At 36.7% G+C, this 2,838-nt stretch overlaps 1 protein-coding gene across 1 annotated transcript; it reads right to left on the minus strand.

Annotated features, from left to right (window-relative positions):
• Positions 1 to 582: 582 nt before the first annotated feature.
• Positions 583 to 1,830, minus strand: LOC133825867 (uncharacterized). The gene has a single exon (XM_062258762.1). The coding sequence runs from the start codon at positions 1,828 to 1,830 to the stop codon at positions 583 to 585; it is 1,248 nt and encodes a 415-aa protein (XP_062114746.1).
• Between the last annotated feature and the right edge of the window lie 1,008 nt (positions 1,831 to 2,838).

Raw genomic sequence — 2,838 nt, forward strand, 5'->3', positions numbered from 1 at the left:
CCACAACCTTCTAATGGCTAAATATAACCTTAGGGTGAAAAGACCTTATTGCCCCTAAGCCTAATTAAAACCCTTAACAGCCACCAAGGGCAAAATCGTCCTTTCCCGCCTATCTCGTTAATCATAATTAACACCCTCTAATTCCCGTTATTGTCAATATTTTCAAATGCTAATAAATCATATCCCATTACCCTTTAATTCCCGGCAATGTTCTAATCACCAATTTACCCCGAGACTCACCCCGAGCCCCGAAACTAACCCCGTTATGACCAGACCAATAACTTGCATTCAAAGATTGTCTCATGTCGAATGGATCGAAAAAATCCACTTTATTATGTGGCCTCAACAATAGTTCACCAACATGCATACAAATATACAATTACGCCCTCAACGAGGCAAATTACCACAGTGCCCCTATATGAAATGTGGACCCACATGCATGCATTTAACATCATATTATAATATAATTCACATAAACATGCATATAATCATTTAATGGCATAATAAATTAATTATGGCCCTCCCGGCCTACTAATCCAACCATTAAACCTTATTAGGGATTTTGGGGCATTACAATACTTGTCAAAAATCTCCCCCGAAAACAACAACCTTTCCACCGAAGGCTATGTCAGACTCATTGATGTCTTTTAGCATTTTGTCTAATGACTCTATGTGTTGTTTTCTTGTCATCGGTGCCTCGTCCCATATTATTAATTTTTCTGCATCAAGTAGGTTTGCAAGTGCACTTTGTTTGCTCACACAACATATGGTTTTTTCGTCAGTATCAAGTGGAAGCTTAAAGTGTGAGTGAGTTGTTCGACCTCCTGGAAGTATAGATGCAGCCACACCTAATGAAGCAATTGTAAGTGATACCAAGTTTCTTGATCGTACTATTGCCAGAAATGCTTTGTATAGGAATGTTTTCTCCGTCCCACCTGGGCCATCTACAAAGATTGCAGCATTTTTGTTTAATAAAACTTTTTCCAACACTACATTATACACTTGTTGTTGCTCGCTATTAAGTGATCTTGAAGATGTAATATCTTCTTCTGGAATTTCAACACCCAACTCATCATCGATTTCTCTAGATTGAAATTCATTTCCATCAAAAGAAATGTCTTCATTAAGAAGATGGTAAGAGTTAATGTTTTTCCCCATTGATTCAATCGTACAAGAGATTGACCTTAATACATGATATCTTGCAGTCGATGTAGAATCTTTTGATGATTTGAAATCAATTGACATATCTTCCTCAAAACGTTCCCAAAGGTCTCTTGGATTGGTTGGATTACAATATACCAATATTGTTGCGAACAATCGCCTCAAACTGGATGGCATTTGATATAAATATGCTTCATGTAAATAGTCTTCTAAGTTATTGTCTCTTTGTAACAAACCATGCATTGTTGCTGCCCCACAAAATATTGGGGCTAAAATTCCCTCAACTGTTCTAAGATCTTCAAAGGACATCAGTCCCCTTACATGGTCTAGCAATATTCTCATAAAATAACGCTCACCCTCAAATGGATTTGCTGTAACAATACGACCTATGGCTGTTTTCATTTTTTGGGGAGTCCACTCTTTGTGTTGATGGTTCCAAACATAATATTCAGGAATTTTTTTATACAATAATTTCTTCGCATTTTCATCTACTCGATTTAATGAAAAGCATTTTGTTAGCGTAGATTTTCTAGAACGGTCTAAATTGAGGATGTTAATTAGATCGTCGTTTGCTCGGAAAGTGATCGGGCGTTGATCCTCCAGATGTAAATGCAAACTATACACTGTTGGGGACATCTCATTGAAAATAAATCCATATATTCTGCACATTGCTTCTGGGGGAGCAATCCATCGAGCTGACTAGAATTGTTGGATTTCATCAACTTTTTGATTGTTTGTTTCAGAAACCAAGTTGAAAGCGACACGATCATGACCTTTATAAATGTACTTGTAAAGATATTTCACTGCTTTTATTGTAGAACAAATCTCTACATTAATGTGAGAGTCAAATGTGGCAAGGAGATACGGGTTGTATGGAACAACCCAACGATTGTCCAAATTTTGTCCTCGGACCTTCACAGTCATTCCATTGTTTGAGCGCCTATATATTGGGAACCAATCGTTTCAAACAGTTGTTGCAGATGCATAATTTTTGGATAATTACTTTTGCATCCATGATTTCCTTTCATGCAAACATTTGATGGATTCAATTCTCCACATGGTCCATGCATCATGTGCTTGACAACAGCGTTATGGAGGTGGATGTTTATATTTTTATCAAGTATCTCTGCTGATACGATCTCATCAAAAGATTCTGGTGCATGGAGTTTCCACTCATTTTGCAAGATAATTAAAAAGTGGGCATGCGGAAGACCCCTTTTTTGGTGCTCAATAACATAGACATATGCTGACATTTTTCCGAATATTTGTCTTTTGAATAACTGGTTCTTTAATTCTTCCAATTTCGCATGAGCAACCAAATCAGGTCAATTTTGACTCTCCTCGTGTGGACTTAGTTCATTTGTAATTTCTCGCTAGTTTGGATTGCATGTCATCATTAAGAAAATGTCAAGTTTTCCATAACGTTGAACTAAAGTCATTGCTTCCATATATCTTTTTCTCATGTCTCTTGGATCTCCAATAAAAGAAGATGGGAGTATAATTCGTTTCCCAACATTTGAAGGATTTGTTTCCCCAAGCGTAATTATATCAACAATACCTTGATACAACTCTGATCGAATATGTTATTGCTTGCTTCTAAAATAATCTAGTCTTGAGGTCTCGATCTATACATACATATCTACTACAAATTGTTGCAATAATCAACCAGAAAGTAGC

The sequence above is a fragment of the Humulus lupulus genome, chromosome 1, assembly GCF_963169125.1.
Source record: "Humulus lupulus chromosome 1, drHumLupu1.1, whole genome shotgun sequence".
NCBI classification, from domain to species: domain Eukaryota; kingdom Viridiplantae; phylum Streptophyta; class Magnoliopsida; order Rosales; family Cannabaceae; genus Humulus; species Humulus lupulus.